Source organism: Chamaea fasciata, unplaced genomic scaffold (genome assembly GCF_029207755.1).
Source record: "Chamaea fasciata isolate MVZ Bird 193981 ecotype frontalis unplaced genomic scaffold, bChaFas1.0.hap1 SCAF_3, whole genome shotgun sequence".
Taxonomy (NCBI): Eukaryota; Metazoa; Chordata; class Aves; order Passeriformes; family Sylviidae; genus Chamaea; species Chamaea fasciata.
Genome location: NW_027094088.1, coordinates 8327258 through 8352191, shown reverse-complemented (window position 1 = coordinate 8352191; position 24934 = coordinate 8327258). Strand labels below are relative to the sequence as shown.

The 24934-nt window shown below is 38.3% G+C and overlaps 1 protein-coding gene across 8 annotated transcripts in view; it reads right to left on the bottom strand.

The window, feature by feature from the left end:
* Window positions 1–24934, bottom strand: part of USP34 (ubiquitin specific peptidase 34) — a 110886-nt gene that overhangs the window by 52877 nt on the left and 33075 nt on the right. For 5 of the 8 annotated variants that reach the window (XM_066177867.1, XM_066177871.1, XM_066177870.1 and 2 more), the window contains exons 7-20: window positions 19748–19940; window positions 16901–16962; window positions 10351–10432; window positions 10166–10258; window positions 8096–8221; window positions 7573–7702; window positions 6970–7005; window positions 6487–6617; window positions 5417–6033; window positions 4732–4946; window positions 2935–3050; window positions 2724–2851; window positions 1338–1427; window positions 735–830 (exon numbers count right to left, since the gene is read on the bottom strand). In XM_066177867.1, the coding sequence (XP_066033964.1) occupies window positions 735–830; window positions 1338–1427; window positions 2724–2851; window positions 2935–3050; window positions 4732–4946; window positions 5417–6033; window positions 6487–6617; window positions 6970–7005; window positions 7573–7702; window positions 8096–8221; window positions 10166–10258; window positions 10351–10432; window positions 16901–16962; window positions 19748–19940 (2115 nt within the window). The remainder of the gene's footprint in view (window positions 1–734; window positions 831–1337; window positions 1428–2723; window positions 2852–2934; window positions 3051–4731; window positions 4947–5416; window positions 6034–6486; window positions 6618–6969; window positions 7006–7572; window positions 7703–8095; window positions 8222–10165; window positions 10259–10350; window positions 10433–16900; window positions 16963–19747; window positions 19941–24934) is intronic. The other 3 variants (XM_066177868.1, XM_066177874.1, XM_066177873.1) reach the window with 1 other exon arrangement.

Sequence of the window (24934 nt, the reverse complement as noted above, 5' to 3'; positions counted from 1 at the left end):
TACTAAGTCTTTATAAAAATATTTTCATAACTTATATAAAAATATTGACTTTATTTCTATTTGTACAGTAAAAGCTTGATGGTAAAAGGAGCAGAACAATTTCTCATTTTACCTGAATTTAAAAGATCCCACCTTCCTAAGTAATTCCTCACTAAAGCAACATCTAATATAAAGGGTGAAGTTAGATTTGCAGAAGTTAAGTGGGACACATAAATAGCAACATTTTTCAGATGTGGGTGCCCATATTGACTTTGACATCTGTCAAAACATGAACAGTCTCTTCCTCTGGGACTGGGGAGCTGGAAAGTGTATTGCTTGTTCATATACACCTGATTTTAATCACACAGATTAGAAAGTGCAGATAGATGTATTCAAACAAAAAAATTATACAAGACTAATGACAAATTTTAAAACGAAAACATTTGAATAGTTCTAGTATATGAAATCACTTTAAATCAACTTGAATATCAAAACCTTCATGTTTTATTTGCACACAAATATACAACATGACATCTAACAAAAAATAACACAAGAGTTGGGGTTTTTTTAAGAAAAAAAAAGGAGCTATTTAAAAAGGAGCTATTTAAAATGTTTTTACAGACTTTTGTCTCCCGAAGCAGGAAATGTCCCTTTAGAAAGTATTTACTTACAAGAACACATCAGCAGCAACAGAAGAAAGCAGAAATGGTTAAAATCATAAAATACCAAACACTCCAAGTCAGCTGTGTACTTACAGTGCATGTTTGTGTCGTCCCTCCCTGACTGCCTGGATGTAGTGTACCAAATTATCAAAGAAAAGTTTCATCATATTTAGTTCTTTTTCTGCCCACCTGTGGCAATTTAAAGGACAGAAAGTATTATGGTTTGCTTAAAAAGATCAGAAAAGCCACAGAAAGCAGACAGCTGTTACAGGAAAATGGCACGCACATAACCCCAAAGTAAACATTCAGTTTTTAATCTGCCACGAATTCAGGAGTTGTACTGTGCTCTCTTCCTCCTTGCAATCCTTAAGGTTTTCTAACGTTATTTTCAGGCACAGGACTGACAGAACACTCCTTTTTGAGCCCATGAAAACTGTTCCTAAAGGCCCTAATTCAGAGAAAGTCTAACTTGGGACTGGGCATATATTTAAATGTCATGTCAAAAAGGCCAAGCAAAATTGCTGATAATCACTGCCATCTTTCCCAGAAGTTCTGTCAGTAGGATCAGGCAGTTACATGGTTTGCTCTGCTAAGGAATGCCGTACTCTGTATTATCTTCAAGTTTCAAAGGTTTTTATATGCCAAACAGCCCCCTAAATGCCATTTGTTGCATTGTTGGGACAGGGGCCTACTTACATTGTTATCCAATGTGTATCATAGCTGCTCCCAAATTGTTGAAATGTTCCAAACAGCTTGGGAAGAAGACGAAGTGAAACTACTACAGATCTGAGGGAGAAAGAAACAATGACAACACGCAATTGTTACAAAACTGAAACAATTGATTTCAAAATTCCTTTGAGAAGCTCAGATTCTGTGAGCAAACCAAAGGAAGGCATTAATGGAAAGCACCATAAATCATAAAGTGATGTGGGTTGGAAGGGACTTTAAGTCACCTCATTTCACCCTCTGCCATGGGCAGGGACACCTTCTACTGTCCCAGGTTGCTCCAAGCCCTGTCCAACTTGGCCTTGGACATTTCCAGGGATGGGACATCCACAGCTTTTCTGGGTAACCTGTGTCAGAGCCTCACCACCCTCACAATCAATCATTTTTTCCTCATATCCAATCTAAACCTAGTTTCTTACAATTTGAAACCATTCCCACAGTCCTGTCACCCCAGGCCCTTGGAAATGGTCTCTCTCCATGTTCCGTTGCAGGCTCCCTTCAGATACTGGAAGGCTGCAATTAGGTGACTCCAAAGCCTTCTCCTTCAGACTGGACAATTCCAACTCTCTCACCCTTTTCCTCACAGGAGAGGGGCTCCATCCCTCTCATCAACTCCTCTGGATGTGTTCCAACAGGACTGCGTCCTACCTGTGCTCGTGAATTCTCCCATCAAGTCAACCAAGAAGTTCTCTGAACCTGAACTACATTTATTTCAATTTCTTTACGTGTGACTCCTTGGACAGACAGCTAAGATAAATCTCTCAGCACGCTTGTAGCTCATCTCACAAACGCATTTCTCAGCAAAAAGCAAACACCAGAACACAGCAGGTGACGTTCAGCAGTCATTTGTATCGTGAAAACAAATTCCACTTTCACCAGTACAATCTCACAGCTTCGGCTGGTATTAAAACAAGTTATCTGAGGTCAAGGTGTTCCTTCCTCACAGAAATTAGACTCCAAAACAGACTTAGTGGAAAAGAGCTTGTCTGTTCCTCAGCCATCTGTGTGCAAAATCTGAATATTCAGTATAAAACACTTAGGCCAAGGCACCTGACCCTGCCCTCGAATGACTGAGGTGCAGACCTGATTTTACCAAAGGCAGGAAGGCAACAGCCTCTGGCACAAGGAAGAACAGACAAATACAACAAAATGAAAAATTCAGGACACCAAGAAAAAAAAAAGAAATGGAGCATCAGAAACATCCACAACACCTTGGACGCTATTTTTTTTCTTACGCTTTTGCCTAGTTTAAGTTGTCTTCCTGTAAAATGAAATAACTATTATAGCCAACTTGGATTTCTGGTACACCGCAAAAATAAGATACTTATAAAACAGATAATTTGTGATTGAAGTTACCTGTTGTTTGCTAAATTTTCTAAGCAGCCTTCAATAAATCTCATTCGAATCTGTCTGTCAGTGAACCAGCACACCAACGAACAGAGCAGCTTCTCTGCCTCATTTATTAACCCTTCAGAGAGATGAATCTACAGCAAGTAGAAGGAGAGTAGAATGAATATTATGTATTTATTTGGTTTTTAAAAATAGTGTTTTCTGGTACTCGACTCACTGCATCTTCATCCTGGACCAGATCCCAGAGCAGGGTATTTCCTTTCTTACAAACATTATCCAAATTAATGTCAGTCACTGCATTGCTGTTGTACTGATGTTTGTGAACTGCTGGTCCTGCACAAAACATAAAGGCCATTGGTGAATAAACAGAAGGAGCCACCTGAATTGAACATTATTCCCTAAGTGCACAAACAACAACACATTTTATTTGTTAACTTGGCACTTACAAAGTGCAACAACACTGTAATTGCAGCCTTTTTTCACATATGGGTTCTTAAAAGACCATACCAGAAGCCAACAGGGCAGTTGGGCCAACATTTGCACTGCTTTTGGCTAATGGCAAAGTGCAATTAAACACAGCACTGAAGAACTTCAGATGCAATTGCTTTCTAATTTAATTCATACTTTAATTAAAAGATTTCTTCAGCCTTTCTGTGGTGCTGTGGTCCAAAGGGAGTTATCTCCATAACCACCGCGGCTGGAACGCAGGGAAGGAGCCCATTTCAATAAATTCCCCTCCTACTGCAATTCCTTCCATCCAACTAAAAACCAGCAAAAACAAACACCATTTTTCCATGTGCGAAAGCATCAAAGTGCAGGGTTTTAGAAACTCATCATGTTTTCATAAACACTGATAGACATTTTCTTTACTCTCTGTGCCCACAGCTGGCACCATTCATTGATCTACGATTTAATACTATTTTCATAGAACAGCAAAGTCAAGTAGAAAATTCAGACTGCACACAGAACACTGTAATTATTTGCACATGCAAAACTAGGGGTGTCAAAAATAAACTGCACTGAAGGCCTCATGCTCAACCAGTAATTTGAATCTTCAGTTACACAAGTAATATCTACAGAAAATACTGAAAAAATATGCTGATTTATAGATTTATGAAGTTTATTCAACTCTGCAGTGTAGAAAAAAAATTCCAAAATTTCTATGTCAGGCTAAAATTATTACCATAAAAACTTCTTATTCAATTACTTCAGGGAAATATATAAACAGCACTAGGTTTACTGTCTGCTGGACAAGAGCAAACTTGGTTCTTGCAGGCCAGTGAAGGAGAACTTGAACCCTTCACCAACCCTCTTCTCCATTATGTTTATAAAAAGGGAAAAAGAGAAAATAAAGCTGCCAAAATAGCATATGGAAAGATGATATAATTCCTGAGAAGTGTTTTAGGAGTATCTTAAATTGCACCCTCAAGTAAACCAGAAGATTTGGCAGCGTAAGATGAAATAGCATAAAATGCCCTTCACAGCAAACTCCCAAAAGTATCAAGTCATATTTCAAGTTATTTTTCCAGAATTACCTTCTCTAGAGCCCATTATGGTTAATTCATTTATAGGTTAATTTATGAAGTCAAATGTACAAAATCACAGTAATGTGGACCCACCAGCACCAAAATTGCAGAAGGTTTCAGAGAGGAAAATAAAGAGAATCTTGCATTTCAGTACCACCTTTCTTTACACTTGAATAACCTCTTAGAAAAAACACTTACTAGGTTCTTTTGTGCCTTTGTTTTAACTTGCATTCAAAGCTCCAGACAAAATGGGAAGGTGGGGGATTTAAAAAGATAAACACAGCTAAACACAAATGAATGTTTCTCTGTTGACAAATGAACACAGATACAAAGATGAACCTCCTGGAGAAACATTCAGTTCTCAGCAGTCATCATGTTTTCCTTGGACAAATACAATTAAATGGTTAAAATAATTTCACTACTCTAATTACAGGAGATTAATTAAAATGATAAACTAAATTTTTCAGTTTTTCTTTTATCACTCTTACCTTGACTCAGATGTTCGTGATAGATAGAGGCCAGGTTCGGGAGGTGCTGCTGAAGATGAGATGTTAGCTCAGCATGGGAATTAATCTGTACAAGCTCTTCTTCACAGCCAGACTCTTCCCCATCAAAATCTGCCATATTTTTCTCTGATTTTGCACTGACTTGAGAACTACTGCAGCTGACATCATCTGCACTAAGCATATCATCAACCATATGCCTGTAAAAAGAAGAATATCAGAATGGACAATATCAAAGAGGAAGTTGTTTATAGCAGACTACAAGTGAGCAGACATCTCCCTAAAGCTAAAGTCAGGATGAATCATCTGTTTGAACAGCGGCCCTTCTATGAATTGGAAAAACAATTACAGATAAGTAAACTGAGGGTCTCACTAGCACGATGATTGATTTCGCTTCTTAACGTTAACTAAATGCAGCACTTTCAAAAATATTTTTAACATTTTCTTCAACACTGTCTTATTTATTCAATACCAAAACTTAAGAGAAACCTTTAATCAGACATTAACAAATCAGATATCTGTGTAATTTCTGTGATAACAATAATCTCTGTAAAATAAAATTATCCTGAGCTACAGCAAAATGTCCACACACCAATTTGTGCCCAAATGGAGGATTTTGGTACCATTTTTCTCTTATGGGAGGAGTCAGAAGAAATGCCAAGCTACTTACCCATCGTGATGATGGTGGTGGTGGTGATGGTGGTGGTGGTGCTGGGGCCCAATGAACTGTCGACAGTTAAATAATTCATTCCCAATAGTTTCCCCAAGGAAGTCCCCTGTGTGAGTTATACAAGAATCTTGAGAGCCTTGTGAAATGTGAGCAGCGCTCATTTCCCCTGCCATGTCGTGCTCTGCATCCTCAGCGTGTGCACAAGCATCGAGCATGCGGATGCGATTATCCACGGGCGGCACGGCGTCCGTGTTAAAAACATGGTCCTTGCCCGCCCCGTTACTGGCACCGCTCCTCTCCGACGCCCCCTGGGCATCGCCCAGGCAAATGCCCGTCTGTGATTCCAGTTTTCTGCCTCGTAGATCTGTGCTCCTACTGCTTTTCTGGGGATTGTGACTCCTGTCTTCTTCCTCTTCGTCCTCCTCCTCTTTGAGTGCCTCGATATCGGCGATGTCTTCTGACTGCACCTCGCTGCCGGGGCTGCCAGCAGACTGGCTGGCGTGACTGGAGTTGGCCTCGTTGCTGGATCCATCGCTGTGGCCACTGCTGCTCCCAGGCCCACTGCTGCCATCCTCACCACTGTTGGCTGTCTCATCAGAGCTTCCTTGCATGGATTCCTGAAATTATTTAGGTTTTTTTTTAATAAGATGGGTGGAAAAAATAAAGCACCACTGGAAATACATAATTAATATCATCATCATCATCCAAACATCCTTCTTCCTTTAGGAGGAAATGTGTCACAGCTACAAGTTTCCATTCATTCTTTCTCAATTTGGTTGCTGATGAGAAAATGCTCCAAGCAAGATTCAGATTTAATAATTGATTTTTGCATTACCTTGTTGCTAACAGGGTGTACGTGTAGATTTGCATGTGCACAGAGCCCCAGTGTGACACAAAAACAACGTTTTGCTGTCCATAACTAAGAGATTAACCTAACTGAAACACAATTTAAATGCAGAAATACATTTGTGTGAGGCGGTTTTGAAGCAAGTACAGATAAAACATCATTTTAATAGCTAACAACAGGCAACTCAGTAACCAAATTCCCAGAGTCACACTCGCACTCTTACCTCGGTGTCCGAAAGTCGCTGCTGGACGTGTTTTGTCCTGTTAATCAGCTGTTCCTCCATTTCAATGTCACTGCCTCCACTCTGATGGGTGTCACTGTTGTCACTACTTTGAGGGCTTGCTGCTGGTGACCCTAATTCAAAACCACATTTCCCAGTTACTCTGTGACAGGTAATTACTGGAATGTAACAGCATTGCATAAATCTGCCTCAAATATTGAGCACTCTTCCAGCAAACAGGGATGTAACTTAAACGATGTGTACCTAAACATTAAAATTGCATTTAGAATACTGAGCATTTTACAACATTTGTATTTTGATGTCTCCTCTTGCCTTAGTTATACAAATTTCCTAGCTTCTACACAAAATATAATTTCATTTGATTTCTCATAAAAACAGATTTTCAAATTCAATTGTGTTCCAAATTCAAAAGCACCATAGAATCAAATGAGCCAGATGGTGGTGTACAACTAAAACTGTACTTACAAGGGGAAGGGGCTGCTCTTCTGAGCTCCTCTTCTTCTGAAGGAAAAAAAGCAGGATGGAAAAATAAGTGACTAAAACTCATTTTGTCAGCATAAAGTTGTCCATGATTCATAAAAACCAGCAGTATGAAGAGAGAGGGGAAACTACAGTAAAACAGCTTGGCAGCACCTTTAGCAATGACTATGGGGAAATACACAGTCCAGTAAAAAACAAAATCACCAAATCAGAAACAGCAGGTAACAAAAAAAAAACTAGGTAAAAAGTAAGTAAGCTTTTTTAAGATTTTGTGGAGCTATTATGTTACAGATGTGCAGTAGAACAAGAATAGTTATGGATCATTTTCCGAATTAAAAAGAAAACAGAAAAATACAGACTACGGTAGCTATACAAACAGAATGGACCTGAAACACAAAGCTTTCCAAAAGCACTCACAGACTTTTCATGCTTTCATCCACAGCCTCAAGTTGCTGGAAAAATATACCAGCATGACTCTTTTAAAAAATACTTAAAGGAGAAAGTTCTATACCTGCTTTTTGTCCAAACTCACATGGAGACTAAGAAAATTCCAAATTTAACTCCCAGATCTACTGGAAAACCACACACCTTTTTTGTTTCCCATGGGCAGGTTGGTACTCAGTAAAGATGCAAAGGAGCTTTGTTTTGACAGCTGAGCCTTAGCTGCCAGTGCATTATTCCACAGGGCTTTGATCAGCATGGATGCCAAATACAAGGTCTGGAAAGAAAACCAAGGAAAAGTCACATTAAGCAGCAGGTTTTTGACATAAAGATCCACTGTTCATTTTTCTCTATGTCAATACTAAAGCTCACCAAAATAAACTCGTCAAAATAAACTAATCAACTAAAAAATGTTGTGTGAAACACCTTCTAACTTCAGACAGGAAGTTAAAATCTTCCATCAGTGGTTATGCAGTCTTTGAAAATCTCAAGAAATTATCCTCCAAAAGCCAGGAAAGGTGTAATTGAAGACACATGATAACTCTACTCACAGAGTTCCCCCTTGGCACATTACTGAATATTCCTTTAAGAAGACAATCCATCATAGTTGTTTAACACCCTCATTTAATTGCTTTTCTCACGCCAGTGATGTTGCTGGCCTTGTCTTTACCTGTTCAGTGTGAGCACTGGGATGAAGAGTTGAGACAAGGTTAAGAAGGTGTCTAAGTGGGACAGGGTCCAAGTTTTTGATCAAAGAAGGAAACAAGTCGTGTATGTAACGACTGCAATGCTTCAGCTACAAGGTACAAAGAGAGAAGGTAAAAGGAACAGCAAAATAAACAAATCAAATATTGCAGCACATGAATGTATTTGTACACATTCTCAGGAAGCAGTTGTTGAATAATTTCAAACTCCAGCAGACTTGCAATTTTGACACCGTAAAGCCGGCAAACATATTAAGCAAATGTAAGTTCCTTCCTTAGTCCTAGTCCTGAGAGATTAGGGAAGAAGAACTGGAAGTTTGCTTTGTATTTGAACTTAAATACAACTTCTAAAGCATTAGTTTATATGCTACATCTTGAGGGAAGCAGTATTTGCAATGATTACCTTATTAGCAGTGGTAAATACAAATAAAGACTACTCAGGAGTAGACTGTGTGAGGATTATAAAGAATTCTTTTGTCTCTCCAGTGATGGATGCCAAAAAATATGACAATGCGTTCGGTTAACTACTCTATTTCCACATGAAAGTGACAGTGCTCCTGGATGATTCCTCTTTGGTTAAATGCTGCTTTTCACAGTCACTTAAAAGAGTTTCATTACGTTTGTAAGGATGTTGTTATTCAAAAACTAAAATAATGGTTACAGGAAACTCCTATAAAAAAAAATCTGACGTTTGTTATCACGCTTGCACCTCAAAAGGAGTTTTTTTTATGATTTTATTTTGTCTTCCTGGCACTAAAATATCCGTGTCAGCAATTTACTGTGTACAGGCAAACTTTCACAGGATTCACACTGCAATGAAATAATGTGGGTTCTGTACAAAGATGCATTTAAGCATCTTGAGATAACTTCAATTTCGGGAAGATGAATTTTTGTGTAAAAGCTAATTTAAAAAGTAGAAAATACACTAAGTCTTTCTATTCTTTCAGTCTAAAGGTGTTAGCCTTTTAAACAACGTTAGAGGTTTAAGCTCTTTACAGGAAGTAATCAGGACACGCTTAATTCTGATAGCAAACATATTGTGAAAATATCACGATGTGAAAATGAACACTTAGACTGTAAAAGCATTATCAAAATTAGGTAATTACATTATTCCTAAAGCAGTATAAAACATATTAAAAAAATCCAGTGGTCTAAGAGTGTGTGAGGTACTGTGTGCAAACATCAAGGAAGGGAAAATATTGTTTTAAAATGAAGTGTGAAATAAATAATTATTAATTACTTTGACACAGAAAAATGTTGGAGCAAATGCTGTTCCAACAAGCATTTAATTAACATTCCAGCTGCATGTTTTAATGACAATGGACCACACTGGTTTCAGAATGTGTGTTCAGTACTATTTGATTCAAATAAATGACAAAGACATATTGAACACATAAAAAACCCTCTTTAAATTCTAACCTGTTATGACAGAGTGTTCCCTAGGCCTGCTCATGCCTATTGTATTTAAATCCCCTACATAAAAAAAAGTCACAATCTAAAATAACAAGCACAGTGACCCATTAAAAGGAGCACACAAATAAATCTTTCTGAAGGCAAAAAAGCCTATCAGAGTTCCCGGCTTTAGCAAGCAAAAAATAAAATTTCAGTGCCTTCTATAGATTTTAACACCAGCAGAGGAGCACAGCTGTAAACTTCACTGCCACAATTTTCACCTGATTGTTCCCACCAGGAGTACCACAAATGGAGGGTACAATACACAGGAGAAAGGCAATTTAGCACAGTAGTAAAAATGTTGCAACTACCCTACAACCTTTATCCCCATTCTCAGTGAAAACACTCTGTCCTTGCTATACGACTTCATTTTTTTCCTTGTATAAAAGTAGCCAGGGTGATTTTTTGCATCTAATAAATAACCCAGTAACTGTGGCAGTTACCTAACTTGACATTTTGGTCAGCAAAGCGTTCAGACAGTCAAGAAAAAGCAAAAAATTCAACTGTAAGAGTGTGAAAAAAAATTAACTTATTTTCTATTTTGTCTTTCATCACTCCTGCAATTATAAAAATTCAACATATACCTGTGCAGCAGCCCAAATACAGTCTATATGTTGAGTACTAAGTCTCCCTTCAGCTGCAAGAAAATTCAGAATCACTTGGCACTGTTTGATGATCTGCAAAGAGAAAACATAGTGAGGAAAGACTTACTAGAACAGCAAGTTAATGCTCCATGTTTATACCAAATTAATAATAATTGAATACAAACCTCAATATGTAAATTTGGTCCAAAAATATGCTCAACTACATTGTTGCTGATAAGCCAGTCTGCAAGTTCTTTTGCAATTGACCTGGAGATGAAAAAAGAGTGGAAACATAAAATGATCTGCCTGTAATATTTACTCTGTGCTCTTCTCCTGCAAGTTGATATCTGCAGCTGTAGTGAGGGCACAAAAACCTTCTGACCACAAACCACAGGCAATGTTCATTTTTCCAAGCAGGAAGCAAATTATTTCCGTATTTTTTCTTTAGCTGGAAGACTAATGCCAAATAGCAATATTTCCTCTCTGGATCATCAGCAAACATAACCAATAATTCTACTAATTTTATTAGTTAATGTTCAACAGACCACATGCAAACAATTCCAAAGACTTCACAGGTAAGATTTTGACACTGCTATTTAATCCAAGTTTATCATGAAATTCCACAAATAGTGAAATGTAGCTGAAGGTGGGAGAGACAGAAAATATTTTCTTAAGGAAGCCATGGATATATTTTTAGATTCTCTTACACAAATAGCAACTCTCCCAAACTATGTCTGCCGTGGTCATACTTACACACATACAGCACACAGATACTTCCAAATTCTCCTTCAACTCATCCATACCAACAGGGAACTTTACCCACTGCCATTCCTTAAGCAAACATTCCAACTGACCAGGACAAGGAAAAGGAGTTTTCCAAAACAAAAGCTGAACTTCCAGAAAGCACTGCCCTGTCTGGAAAGCAGTGCATAAGCTCCTTTTTATTCCTTCTCTTCAAGCAAATGTTTGTTTACCCTGACTTTGGCACCAGAAGCAATTACAGGACATCAGAGTCTTTAAAACCCAGCTTTCGGTTTAAATGGCCCTGAAATAACAGCGCTCTGTTTCACAGGGAGCAGAAGACGGAGGGAGGGGGTGCCTTAGAGGACTTGAGGAAGAGTTATTTTTACCACTTCTCTTCATGTCACATTTATGGTCACTGTTAAAACCCAAGGTTGCCAATCTTTATCATCCTCAAGAAGGAAACAGGATTCTTTAGGTAAAAAGAGATTGCCTTTGTAAGTTTTCCAAACAGGATTCACTATTCAGGGGCACACTGCCAGTGCTTCAATTGTTTTGAATTGCCTGATCCTCATGGTTGAACTCAAGGAGCAAAGTTCCTGTTACTCCACATCATTTCTAGACTGTTCTCTTCTAATTCCAGGACATAGGGGATCAAATATTCTCACACAGTTCAAAGATAACGTCCCATAACATTTAAGTAATGACTGGCCTGCAAGGTACATAAGTTTGCCAACAGTTATCATTTATGGCTTATCAATAAATGAGTTTCACACTGTAAAGTCAGTTTGACAGCGGATCTGCTCCAACAGGGATTGAAAAGATAAGCTACATCTGTTCCATGAATCCAAGATGCCCTTAACTTCCCACAGCCTCATTTCAAAACCCAACCCAACTATCCCCAACACCCAAAAGATGCCCACCCAAACCAAACTTCAGCACGTGCACATATCTGACTCAGCCAGGGCTTGGCTTTCTGTCTAACGATGTCTGAAGAAAGACTTCTCCTTTCTTCTCGCACCTGAATTTTTCAACCCATAGCTTTGAGAAGGAATCCCAGATAAATAAACACTGCTAGGCTCACTGGCCATGGGGCCTCTTTATCCAAACCTTCCTGCTCACGGCACAGTATCCATTAGCCTTTGTATGCTGTCACATGTTGCATTTTAACCACTCCAGAGGAAAGAACAAAAGCTCTCCTCTAGACTGAGTTCCTTCACATTTTATTAAATTACCATGGTAGCTCTCTGTCACTAATTCACACCATGTTTATTCTGAAAACCCACAGATAATTCTTTTGAAGGAATGCCTTTTTTAATGGATGTATTCTCAGCAGTAACAAACTCTTTATCCTTCTGGTGAGCTCGGCTGTGGTGAAACAACATCTCAGATTTCTGAAGGTAAATGTGCATTTGATATGAATTTGTTAGGGTGACCAAAAACAAGAGGATCCTTGTGCAAGGCAGAATGAAGCCCTTGTGCTTCCCAGAGAGAACTGTTCCTCCCAGAAAAATTGGCTGAAGGCACAGCAATCAGTAGCTTTTAAAATTACCAAGTTATTACTCCCACAAAGTGTTTTGTTCTCTGATTTACTAAGGAATATATTTACCATACCAGATTCAAGGATTCACCAAAAAAAAAACTAATTTCAGTGTAAATGAAGGGTGTCTGTCTTCTTTCCTGAACACTTCCATTTCAGGAAAGGTTTTCCTGAAAAAAATTACTCTATTGTATTAAAGAAAATGATGAGAGTGAAAATCATGCATCATGATCAAAGCATAGATGTGCTTTTCCCCCTCACATGAAAGTAGCAGCACAAGGAATGGTTTTACAAATTAGATATCCAAATCAGACAGACTTTAGGAGTAAGAAAATTCACCTTGGGAGTAACACATATTAGCTGTTTTTCATCGATCTAATAATTGGACAGCAATAGGAAAAATAATTTAAAGAACTTGATACTCTCTATGGCTCTTTGTTGTGGCTGAGGGAGAAGAGGAAAAAAAGCAAAGGTAGCAGCTACTCTGTTTTAATTGTCTCTAAATCTCTCTCACACTGGAAATGTACCTAACACTTAATCCATTTCTCCCTAGGATTTTTAATGTGAGTTCACTAATAATTCATGTCTGTCAAAAATAACTGGTTTACTTCCAAGAAATGAAATTCAAGCACTTTTGACATGAGTTTCCTCAGGCATTCCACGAGACTGCAAGGAAGAGAGGGGGAACCGTGCAGTTGGTGATATAACCTGATGTTTGCAACTACGCTGAATTTTTTTCATTCCTATCCTCCAGTTTCTGCATTTTCCTGGTAGGTCAAAGAACACCTCTCTATGAAAGGACTGGGTTAAAGTCCTGGAAACATTTTAATCTAAGGCTGTGGTGCAATATTTGGTACCCACATGATGACCCAAATCCAGGAACAAATCCCACAGCAAAGTAACCCCCATCAAAGAAAACTTTATTTATTCAACCAGTCAATTCCCCACAAAGCTACAAAAACACATCAGCTCAGAGCTGGATGAAAGACAACAGCAAGTCCTCAACGTCACTGAAAACCAGAATATAAAAGCTCCAAGGAAAAAATGCAGTTCTGTAACTGGCAGCTTGCAAGGGAGGAACACTAACACCTCTTGACAACATCACTGAAATAGGATCTACAACACAACAACAGATGTGAAACCCCGATCTCAACTATTTAGGATCAGAAATGCAAAGAGGATACAGAAGGCACCTTCCCAACACACATTCAAGCACATGTTTTTGCTTCTGAGCACCGATTTTCCTCTTTGATGCTCTGCAGGCTCTGAAACCACCACTCTGACATCATCTGGAATATTTGTTTAACTGCTGTGTGGGCCACAAGAAAGAAACATTAGTGAGCTGAGTGAAAAAAATTCACTTTGTTTCCCCGAGAAAATCTGGAAAGATCCCTGGAATTTAGAGAGAAAGAAGAAGAGGTGTTTAATTAATGCTGCCAGAAACTCAAGTCAGTAAGCTTAGACAAAAATCGAGAAAGCAAGAGTTAATGTAAGGTGAGAAACTGCAGTGAAAGGAAAAAGCAACACAGAACTTGCAGTTCAGTATCTCAATAAATAAGGATAGAGAGGGAAGGAAGGGAGAAGAAACAATCCAGTTCTTTCTGTTCACAGGTGAAAGGAATTTTGGACACCTGAAATTGCTCTGTAGGAAGCTTTTCAAGTGAGAGTAATCAAGGTTTTTAAACGACTCAGGAAGCTGCCTCAGTGTCAACCTGGAACCTGAAACCCGAATACTTGGCTGCCTGCCAAATGAAGAGCAAAACAAAATCTCTCTTTACACATGTTATTTCCAGAAGCTGACAGTGTCCTCACTAAAGAAAAGACCAACAGTTTTTCCTCTTGTGGTCCAAGTAACACGGAAAAAAGTGTATCTTTCACTTCCTGAAAAGCATCATCATTTTTCACTAAGTGACATCAGCGCAACAGTTGCAGGAATCACTTATTCAAAGATTCTGAGACTCCTCTGTTCAGGCTTGGTATTTTTAGCTTCAGTAGATTTCACACTCCTCAGTACCTCAGATTGCAAAGAATTTGATTCTATCTTTAGAGCCAGGAACGGCTAAATTAAAAGTCCATCTCTGAGAGGTATGATGAAGTTGAGTGGCTGAGACATTGCCCACATCTGGAACACGCACGTCCTCGGTCACCACAAAGCCTTAACCCTTGAGAAGACAGGGAAATGAAGTCCCAAAAGCCACACAATTACCTACAGCTACTAAACAGATCCCTCTGTCTCAGTTTTCTGCTGCTTCCAAGTGCAATTGGTGAAATCCAGGGTTTGCACAGACAGAAGATGCTTTAGCTTGTCTTACCATGGAAAAACTGCAGTGCTGAGGATAAGGGTGGGAAGCTACTGTTGCAAAGTATTAGCTAAAAAATCCTGATATTAAATCTGAACAAGGAAGAGCCAGGACTAACTGAAAGCTGATTTTTTTTTTCTTTTTAAAAGGTACCTCCCGCAAACCCACCTTATCAAGATACAGAAGGAGAAATCCCAAAGGTTGACAGTTCCAAACGCATCTGGAAAAGTCAAAACATATAATGGGGATGACCAGACATAATGCAGAACATCTTCTTTTGGCAAATCTGCAGAGGCTACAAAGGTACAAAATACAACTTAAGCCTTCCTTTCTCCACTAAGGAAAGAACACAGGAATGAAAAGCTTTCCTTTTGCTGCTCATTCAGCCACTGCCAACTCCCTAAGTGCCTTTTCGTCCAAAAATTTCTCATGAGCAGAGTCTGTAATGAGAGACAAGCTTTGTACTGAACAAACTGGAGAAGTGAGACATTTTCCCCATCCTTATGCTCCAGCCCTTTCTGATTATTTGGCTGGAAGACATCAGTGATTCCACAAGATATCTCAAGATGAGCAGCAATGCTTGATACTGATTTGCAAACAACCTTTCAGGTAAAACAGCAGAACAGCAGGAATTCTGATTTTTTTAAAAATCACATACTACTAAAGTGGAAAAGAAGGTTTTCTGTTCGTGCTGCATTCCTTTCAAATGACAGCCTGTTTACAGATGCCCCTGCCAAGAAAGTAATATCCCAAAGGAGAATTTGACAATTTCCTTCAGCTTTAAAATAATTCTGATGCTCTTGCAGAGCACATCTGCTCTTCTGCAGGGAAATTCACCCACTCTACTCTTTTTCCACGTTCATAACTTCTCTTTTTTACATTTGACACAGAAAATCAAACAGCTTTGTATGAGGTTTAACTGGCACAATCACTTAATAACGTTACTACGACCTAAAAACAACCTCTGTTTCAGACTTGCAGTGTGAGGGAAGGAGAAGAACTGGATACATCTGAGGTTTGTCAGTCCCACTGTAACAACACACCATGAACAGGGAGCAGAGCGTAGGAAACACCCCAGCTGACCTCACATTCCCAACATGTTCCCCTCCTGCAGTGTTAACTATTTATTTCTTATTCCCAAGGTATTTCCACATCTCCATGGAAGCAAAAGTGCCCTAAATTCTGGTTCTTTGTGTTTAAAATAGCAACACACTCCCAGAATTTTCTCTTCAAAAACCTAAGGTGCTTTTTACATGAAATCTCCAGAACTGTGGTCATGACTGAAGCCAGATTTCAAAAAGTGTTAAAATGAAATTTGTAATAATTTGTATGCAGACAAAAGCAAGACACTGCAGCTGTGAGAGACTTCCCATTAATAAAGTATTGGAGAGTGTGGGTCTGTGGCCCCCAGCATAAACAGAGTACATCACCCCCCAAGAGAAACTTAGAAAGTGTATTATGAGAAAAATTCTACAATTTATACATTTTGCCTCTTGTTCGACAAGAACAGTTATTTCAACTACCAAAATATGTATTTTTAATTTAAATTCTTGACAGTTCTACTGTTTAGAGTTACTACAGAAGTGAATAAATACATTTCCTGGCTGGAAAACAATCCCACGGGTGAATCTTCTTCAAGATTTATGTGAGTCCCCTTAAAATTGTTCAACACACCTGAGTTACACAAATAAGGACTCTGAAGAAAAAAACCAACAACAGCACTGCCTCACAAACTGGGTGGAAAACTTAACAAGGCTGAGAGCCAGTGATGGCAATACAAGACTTGGTAAAACAAATAATCCAGAGAAATGAGAAGAAAGCAAAAATGGTATGAATTGGATATGAAGTAGCTGGCTTTTACATTATCACCATGGAAATAATGGGCCCTTAAAGGTATTTATTATTTCAGTATCTACATTTTTCTAAAGCTTACCTTGATTCTAGATTTTAATACAGAAAAATAAAATCCAGAACCACTTAGAAATATTTAACAGTTACCATTTAAAACCATTTGTTAACCCCCTGATTAGAATATTTCTAATAAATGTCTCAGATTATCACTGCTCCCCTGCTGTGGATAATCCATAGCAACAACAGAGAAGAACCACAATCATATAAAACACTGCAAGTATTCAGAATAAGGTTCCTACTTACGTTTCTGTGTCTGAAACTAATGACTCATTATTACACACATCATTGAAGGTATGAAGTTGATTCTACAGTTAGAAAAAGGAAGAAAAAAAATTACAATTTTATCCAAATACTTGGTGAGGCAGTTTTCTTATATCTCAAAATACTATTAGTGACATTAAACAAATTTTTATAGGGCTTTATATATTTTAAGTAAGTTATTTACAAAAATACAAAGCCACGTGTTTTTATAGGAAATGAAGCTTTCAAACATGTCTGAGCTCATAAATTTAAGACATTACAGAGGGAAAACAAAAAACACCTGTTCCAAGTTTTACATCTTTTTTCTACTTCTTCCCTCAGCATCAATGACTCTGTATCCAATTCTTGACATGCACATAACATTTTAAAAAATATTTTAAATTATGTAATAGAACTTACTTGGCATCTTATTTTCAAAAAAAAAAATTAAAGGCATAGTACTGTGAATCTTAGAAGTTAAAACTAAACTCGTTGCTTAGCTTTGTCAAAATATTTACTCTCTTGAAACAAGACTAGTACATACACTATATAATTCAGGTGAATTTACTAATCTTCTCAAATCTTTACAAACAGTTATTTGTGTCCAATCTCAACAATTTTCGTGGGAAAAAACAGCTTTCAAGAAACAAAATGGAAAACATGAAATTGGTGAGACATGAGAGCCTGACTACACAATCACTAATAGATTGGTTACTAATACAAAATTTCAAATGAAACATATTTAGGAGTGGAAATTAGAGCTGAGTCAGACAACGCAATGGAAACTCAGTGATTTTTCTTAAGATTCATCTCCAAATGAAAATATTTTGTAAGGGCTCTAAGAGTGACTGAGTCTGGAGCTGTTCCTATCACCAATTTTAAATCCAGAGTCGCCACTGATCAACACTTCCCATATCAAATCCTTCTCCAAAGCAATTCCGACAAAGACTGTTTTTTCATATTGGGATTTGCAAACCATTTTTACAACAACTTCAACTAAGCTCTTAGAACTCTGCCACAGCAGCACAAGACAAAGCACACAATAGATGGTGTTGCAACACCTTGCTCTGCCTCACCTCCTAACAGGTTTTTCACTTCAAGTTTTGTTTCCTTGAATGCCAAAGGGAATAAAATCCTTTTTCATTTTTTACATCTATGAAACACGGTAAGAAACCGAAGGCATCTGTGCCCAGACACTCAACTGATGCAACACAAAAGTGTCATTTATGCAGGACACAAAGATAGAAAGGCTTCAGGCAAAGAAAGCTGAGCACTAAAAAGCATCTCCCTGGGTTCATCTCCAGACCCAGGCACCAAAGGACAGGAAAGTAAAATTCTATTTCAGAGGGAACAGGAGACAGAGAAGGTATTTTGGAGCTGTACCACCTCAACAGGTGACTGAGAGATGACATGGAAGAGAAACCAGGTAACAACAAAAATAAAACTATGATTTGAACGAGAAAGAAGTTGGCTCTGTTCCAGAGCAGTTTTAAAGACTATTACATTACTATTTACATAAAAAAAAGACAGACTCAGTAATTTATTAGCATACAATTAGCTTACATACAGTATTCCATTTTTAAGCTGAATTCTATTGGCTTTAGTCTAAAAATACTGTAAAATTTTTCTTCTGGTAATACAAGTCTGTTATTTAAAAACTCTCATTTTTACAGCAATATTTATCAATCACAACAGGTGAAAACATACAATTACTTAACACAACTTCACACTCCCTTAAATGAGCTAGGAGCCTGAAAAAATAAAGCAGTTGATTAATTCTTATTTTCAGACTTTGTTTTGGCAAGGATACACAAAAAAACACACACTGGTAGTTGAACAAGGAGAATTGTATAAACCAAAGGAAAGGACTCATAGGAACTGAAATCTAATGTAACTGGAACTATGCAAAAGTGGAAAGAGATATTAAGAACAATTATACTGCATGGATGTAGTTCCCAGTCTGTTTTTACAATCTAGTAAGTTACATGTATGTAAATAAGTATTTACTTTGGTTAAAAGCCAGCAATAATCTGATTAAAAGCACTTACAGATCTCTTGAAATTGCCATTTATTAAACTGCAAATACTTTTATCTAGAACTACAGTGAGAAGCAAAATCAAGTTTAAGTAAACACCATATCATCAGAAGAGAGAAGGCCAAATATGTTTAGAGAACACAAAACTGACAAGGCTCAGATGGATAAAAAACTTTACTTTTGCCCTCCTCTAGGATTGTTTCTCTATCATTGTAGGCACCAATGACAAATGAAGAACGCCTAATGTATCTTGCCTGGTGCAACATGGAGCATTTCCATGGGAAAGGGAAAGATGGGGATTTTTTTAGTTTTAATTGTTTTCTATTTGATGCTGGATGTATTCACCTCTTCAATTCAGCCGCCTGCTAATTAATGCAGAAATGCTCTCTCTCTCTCAACCGACAGTACAAACAAACAGAAAACAAGGTTTGTGCAATACAAAGCAGCAGCTAATTGCAGCAGGGTCAAGATGCTGCAAAGGTAAAAATGCAAACAGATTGAAAGCCTTTCTCAACAACAAATACTGCTGTGGCAAGGGGCTCCATTTCAACACAGCTGTCACAAAACACGGTTCTAAGGGGGAATTGTTCAGGTAACGTGAGCCAGTTCCATATGGTGCAGAACACAGCCACCACTTGGACTCAGCTCCCAGCAAACTCTGCCCTCACCATCATATCTGTTATTTCCTAAGGCTGCATGTGAGAGGATCCTGCTGCTTTCACACATAAAAAAGCCCCCCAAACAAGCCTGTGAATCAAAGCACAACAAGAAACATTTTTTTGTGAACGTAATTGATGTTTTTAAAAAGTTCTTACTGTTATTTGGCTCAGCCCAGCCAATCTCATTGTCAGAGTTGGTGACATGAAGTATTTGAATGCAAGATCAAGACTTTCTTTATCAAAACACAAGGCTGTATCCAAGGGTTCTTTCACTGTGCTCCACATTAAATCTGCCATGTTCCGGGCTGCGCTCTGCCGCAACTCCTGGTCTGACAGTTTACATAAATACCTGTGAGAAATTACAAAGGGAAGAAAAACAAAAAGGGCATGATTCAAACTAAAATATTCCTGGAACCATCTTGATTATAGCAAAGATGTATTTCCAATAGCTCTAAGATCACCACTATTAAAAGTTGGCAACAATTAATGAAAAACACCAAGGAAAACCAGAAACACATTTAAAATTTTTAAAAGTAAATAAATCGCTAAAGAATTTTGAACAGCTTAGGTCCTTTCTCTTGCAGTCATGTAATCCAGCACAATGATTGCAATACAAATATTCTCTGCAAATGGAAGGCAGAAGAAAGAATTACTTACAAAAACAAATGTACAGAACCTGGTGGAACCTCAGTCTTACCTAAGCAAGACGAATACACAGAAAATCTGTAGTGAAATGCTTAGAAAGTTCACACGCAAAACAGCAACACAACTGGGAATTTCTTCTAACTGAATGTGTAACAAAAAAATGTTTAGAAACAAGCTTTCCTGAGCTTATTTTGATGCCATTAAAGATGGCACAGTGAAAGGTACATGCATACAAAGTTAGCATAATTAATTTTTTCTGCGGTACTTCAGCATTTTGAAGTTGCAGCTACATCCAAACTAGATTTAACTACACAGAAATGCGTTAAAAATCCATTTGTTTGACAGCCTAAGCCTGGATCTGTCCTTGGAGACCGGCCAAATAAATGCATGAATGTTTTAAAAAACACACAAGATATTAAACTACACTTAACCAGATTTATGCACCATTCCTTTGCATTTACATCATATAAACATCCGTACATTTTTTTTTCAAAAGCAAAACTACAGGCCCTGATTCTTATTTAGATGATGGTTCTTTTTCACAGCTCTTGTGTAGAGGCCTTAAAATAAACACACTTAAATGATACTTAACACTGTCAAACAGAGAAAAGAGACTTCAGTGCAAACAGTCCCAGAGACTGGAGATGTATGACAGGAATCACAGATCAGTAAGAGCAGGACAAAAGAAGGACCATTCCAGGCCAAGGCAATCAGCTCCTTCCCTGTTCTTTGTTGAGAAATTTGTCTTCTAGTGTGGAGCTCTGGAAATGAAATCCTGGCAAGAAAATGTTCCTTCCGTGCTATGAGCTCTAAACAGAAGTAAAGTAGGGATGGAAAGGGAACATTTATTTAAGAAGTTCAGCAGCAAAGGAGACCCAGTGACCTGCCTTTAACCTGCAGGCAGGTGAGAGCAGTTACACTCTGAGGGGAAATGTCCTGGCCTGTGTTACCAACTAATCATTTGTGATTAGCAAATGAGGTGATTTGTCATCAGCAAATAGTGATGACAGTGCTTGTGTTCCAGCCATGTATGTCCTCCCTAGTGACAAAGGGACATCCAGCATCTCTGTCCAGCTGTGCCAACAGCAAGTTAAATATTGAGGATTTATTTTATGGGAGAGGCAGTGAATGAAAGAATGGAGGCCATAATTAAGCTCCCACACCCAATCACAAAAATTTTGGAGTTGCCATCCCTGGAAGTGTTCAAAGAAAGGGCAGAAGTGGCACTTGGTTTAGGGGTGAATATGGCAGTGCTGGGTTAAAGGCTGTACTCCACCTTAGGAGTGTTTTCCAACCTTAATGATTCCAACCTTATGATTCTCAGCAATATCAGACCAATTTTCATCTCCCCATTTTTATATGCAAACTCTCATCAGGCCTGGTTCCAAGAGCTTTGTTGTGTCCATAATTCCCATCAAGTCAGACTCAACAGTTTGGTGAAGCATTTCTAGAAATTTCAGACACGTCCAGACACATCACATGAACTCTCTCATTTTACAAAGGACATGAGTGTTTGCATGCACTGAGCAGGGGGATGGACACACCTATATATACAAGGGAAGGGTGCTTTGGTGGCTTCATTCCATTTCTGTAACAGGACTTGGACCTGTAGTCTTCCTCACACTACAAAGTCTGGTGAAGTAACTACATTAATATAGTTTATAAAATAGAACATTTCTTATTTTAATGCAACATTATCAGTCTAAACCTACTTTCATTTACACAATTCACATTACATCCACATTTTGAACCTGAATCAGACTTGTGTCATATTTTCTGTATTATAATACTGAGTGTGTTTTAAAAAAACCTGTGCTTTATAATAAGTGAAACTATGCCGTAGGTGCATTTTCACAGCTACACAAGTACTTGAACAGTATCTTCTGTTTTGCCAAGGCCCTAAAGAAAGCTACAGAGCACTTGTTACCATACACTTTTTAACACAACAAGGTTTTCTAACCTGAAAAGAAACAGAAGATGGCAAATTTCTCTTTAGAAGTGTAACTGCAGCCAACACTAGAAAATTTATTGGCACTACTATGCCGGTCATAAATCAAACATGATCATATTTTTACTACAAAGGTTAAAACCATAGAAACTTGCAGAGCAGGCCACATCTCCTTTTTTTATTGTGGAAGGATGGAATGGCCTAAACCTGTCTGCATCAGTAACATTTTACAGTTTTAGAGGTACAAAATTACTATTAATAAAAAAGAGATCTTTACCTAGCACTGGCAATTAACTCACATCCTCTCCTACACTGATTACCTGTAAATCTGCTGCACTGCCTCACGCAGGAACAGTGGAGCAAGGGAAAGGTCTATTTAATCCAAAATAGCCACGTTAAGAGCAGATTAAAGATTTATCCCATGTATAAAAAAATGGATGAACCTATCTACTACTGTGAATTGATTTCTCTCTTTCCATTTATACTTTTGGCTTTCTCATTAACATGTGCCAGTCAGTTTGACAATTATGCTTGAGTGAAAAACAAACTCCTTTCACTTCTTCCATCTGCAACCTGACAATTGGGTGGCACGTTCTCCATTCTTGTTTTTAAAAACTTTTGAATTACCATTTCCTACTTGTTATCTTCATATCATTCATACATGATATGAATTGCCCTGTCAAAAAAATAAACCCTCCTAGACTCTCCTCCTCTCAATGTAAATTTTTTATTGCCACCTTCTTTGTCACCCTTCCTACCACGGAGGTAGCTCTGTTATTATCTGCAAGATGGAAGGATCAGAACTGTATAGACAGTACAGAAATGTGAACGTGTGACTGACTCATATAATGGCTTAATAATAGCTTCCATTCTGTCCTTCATTATTTTTTTAATTCCTACATTTTTATCTTTTTGAGTCTGATGAGCATTAAGTCTTCAAGGAAGAGATGAATGATATGCCAGGACCTGTGTAATCTGTTTAATCCAGAGTTTTTGCCTAAATGAGACTTTCAGAATAAACTGTAACTTTCTTATACATTGGAAGAAAGGATACTCCACATATTGTAGCACTGGTCCTGCCTGCCTGGCATACTTAATCAATTAATATATTGTAGCTACATTTAGTTTTTTTAAATACTAGTTTCAACCTACTTAAATTCTTTCCCTTTGCTGTATTTGGGGAGAGAGAGAGTTCAGTTTTACACATGCAGTTTCACGCTAATGTAATGCTTACAATAACACCTTATGCTTCAGGACTTCAGCTATTCAGCTGTGAAATCATCTTTTTTTTCCCTTAATCTGACTCCTTTGGACCACAGCTGCAAAAGGGCATCCAGCAGAATGAGTCAGTTCTCCTCAAGTGTCTGCTTATTGTCTTCTGACTTATCTATTCTTTGCACTTTAAATTTTCAGATTTTTGGAGGAGGCAAATATTTTTTGTGATTAAAACCTTCACGGCTCATTACAAGAGGTTTTCATGACGTGAAGTAGCAAGGAGTGGATCTGGGTACTCCCATAAACCTCATCTTAAGATGAATATTTTTAACAGAAGAGTAACTGGAATTATTTCAGCTGCATTTTCTAAGGGGAACATCGTGGATCAGAATTGTTTGGAGCTTCCACTTCCTCTGCACATATCAGTGCTGTGTGTGCCCTGTGCCACAGTCACCCAGGAGCCACTGCCACTTGGAATTTCCTCTCAGTGTGCTCCAGCACAGATTGTTCTGTTTCTGCCTAACTGGGGCAGACAGGAATCCTTCACAAAAAATATCTCCAGACCCATCTTCAAGCAGGAGACAGAAAGGAGGGAGAAGGGGATGGGAGCACAAAAGGGGTGGAACAAAATATGCTCCTGGTCAGTGCTACTGCTGCACTTTCTACAGGACAGAACTCTCCATGGCACTTTCAATCAACAGTCTCACCACTGAAAAAAACTGTCCTCAAGACACCACTGCTGAGAGCTCCTGCATCCCAGACACATTCAGGATCTAGAACCCTACAGAGCATCTCTCATCCCTGATCTTGAGCCAGAAGACAGATGGAATCAATGTCTTTGTTCATAAAGAGACATCATCAACTCACCCTCTTTTATAACTGCAGTAAGTCAGGACTTATTTTCTTGTGTCACTTTTGGAAGTCTCATTTAATGAGAATTTTGCCATTTTAAGTGCAGAATTCTAAGGTATTAGCATCAGTAGGACCTTCCTCCGGAGGAGGTCAAAATCACTTTGCTTCCTTACTGAAAGATGTAAATTTTATTTCATGTAATTTTTAATATAATCCTTTATTTCTTTCCTAAACTTCTTATAAACATAGGCCCTTCAGAGGCAAGATGTGAATGCCTGCGCTCCATCGGCCAGGCAGAAAATAGCATTTATTCCTCTTTTTCTAGCAGCAGCACTAATGACAGGATTGTGTCCATGATCTCTGGGAATTCCAGTGGTGGTCTCCTCTCTACAAACACACACTTTGCTGTTTCCTTCATCCACTCCTTGTAGAAATAACCATACCATAAAGGATAACCTCAGCTGACAAAAAATGCTGCTGAGATGCCAGTCAGGTGATCTCTCTTGCTGGTCAGCTCTGCAAAATGCACTTCCTGCAAGGAATCTACAGGAACAGCAATTGCAACTAAATCAGAGCCCCAGGAGCTCGTTGGAGACTTAAGCTCTCTCCAAACGCTCGTAGTTTGCAGGGCAGCAGAAGCTCTGCAGGATTTCTTTAAAAGGTGCTGTGCTGCTGTGCCCAGC